The sequence below is a fragment of the Chrysochloris asiatica genome, unplaced genomic scaffold, assembly GCF_000296735.1.
Source record: "Chrysochloris asiatica unplaced genomic scaffold, ChrAsi1.0 scaffold00074, whole genome shotgun sequence".
Classification (NCBI taxonomy): Eukaryota; Metazoa; Chordata; class Mammalia; order Afrosoricida; family Chrysochloridae; genus Chrysochloris; species Chrysochloris asiatica.
This window is the reverse complement of record NW_006408592.1, coordinates 13,930,413-13,932,095: the sequence shown is the minus strand read 5'-3', so window position 1 is coordinate 13,932,095 and position 1,683 is coordinate 13,930,413. Positions and strand designations below refer to the sequence as shown.

Below are 1,683 nucleotides of genomic sequence, written 5' to 3'. Positions count from 1 at the left end.
TCCTGGAGCAGCGGAGCGTCCTGGACTAGAAAGCAATAGATTTCTTGCTTCTGCCACAAATTCCCCCAGCTGTGAGCCTTCCAACCTTCTAAGTATTCCTTTATATGTGGTTCAGAATTCTGGGACCATCCCCTGAGACTGCTTGGTCGGGTATTCTTTGTTGTTGTTGTTGGAGCTCTGTACTATACGTCCACCCCATCCGCCATCTTGTTTGTTCTTCCTCTAAGGGCTTTTTGATTTTGTATTACTTTAAGGTTTTTGGCTGCAAAGAAGAGTTATCCTTTAAAAGTATGTTGTAATAGTTACATGTTAGCCAAACTTGAAAGTGTTCTATTGTTGTGAAACATGAGTAAAATAATTTCAAATCATATGACAAAAATTCATTCTTAATCTAACTTTAAACTGACCTAGAACTTTAAGCTTAAATACATTAAGATTAAAAAGGAAAAAAATAGACCATTGTAGATTTCCCCTTTGAGATAGTGACTGAAACCTTATGTCTTAACTCCTTTCCTTTTCTACCTGTCACTGAGAAATTAACCAGTTGCTATATATTACATCTGATGTAACCTCAAAAATGAAGATTTACTAATATGTTGGATATATTAAAGACTAAAAAACTCAGCATTGGTTGAAATTTTGTTTTATGAAATTAAAGATTATGATTGATACATCTCTAAAAGCTATTAATGGTTGAAATTAAAACTCAAGAGTGCTCAACTGCTTTATTCTTTTGCTTTTTCCCTGGGGCATGGAGGGACAGAGAGTGCTGCGATTTTAAAGAGGAGCAAATGGAAACTCAAGCCTAGGGTTTCTCCCTTTGCCAAGTCAGCAAGGAGTCAGAACTAAAACGACAAATCTTTGGATCTTATTTACCCTTTGAATTGTTTAGATAATACTAGTTTTACCAAGTATATACCATTTTTAAGAATTCAGGGTTGAAGAAAAATGGGAGTATATTAGATTTAGAAATCTATGCTTTATACAAGTCTTAATATAGGGATCATTCTTTTAAAAATAGCTTTCCAAATCTCTAGGTATGTAACTGTATAAAATGTTAAATTATATTCGCTGAATGATGATTATTATGTTTTGTTTTATTAAATTTTATCTTTCAGGTATATTGTTGATGGTGTTGATGTTCAGCCTTTTCCTTCCCTGGCTGCAGAACAACCATGTAATTAAAAAGGATTGAATATTTTAAAGGACTCACTAAGATCCATGACAATCAAACTGGATGTGATAAAGAGTTTATTACCTCATCATCAACGCACAGGCAGCCCTGAATTCTTCAATGTTAAGCTTCCTCTGAGGAAGCTGCCTTACAGGTTTCACCACTGGGACTTAAAAAATTAATGTGAAACTGAAGTATCCTGTGTTTCTCAGATAAGACTTGTTCTTCTGAGTGATGTATTCAATGCTGCTTTAAAAAGACCCATTAAATTAAATATGAATCTCAAGTAACCATTATTAATTTTGATGAAAAAAAATGAGTGCAGTGTGGGAAGGGAAGGGAAGGGAAGATCAAAAGAAGAGAAGAGTGTACATCAAGTGTTACCTGAATGAACAGGATTTGTAAACAAAGTCCAACAACCAGACATCCAACAAAACTGGAGGGAGGGCACCTCACACATCAGCAGTGTCATCTTTCAGTAGTAAAGTTGTTTTTGGAAGCAGACTATA

At 34.8% G+C, this 1,683-nt stretch overlaps 1 protein-coding gene across 1 annotated transcript in view; it reads left to right on the top strand.

Moving 5' to 3' along the window:
• AQP11 (aquaporin 11) overlaps nucleotides 1–1,195 on the top strand; it is a 36,112-nt gene extending 34,917 nt beyond the window's left edge. Inside the window, exon 3 of the mRNA XM_006864995.1 lies at nucleotides 1,119–1,195. Within this exon, the coding sequence (XP_006865057.1) occupies nucleotides 1,119–1,195 (77 nt within the window). The remainder of the gene's footprint in view (nucleotides 1–1,118) is intronic.
• Nucleotides 1,196–1,683: the final 488 nt, after the last annotated feature.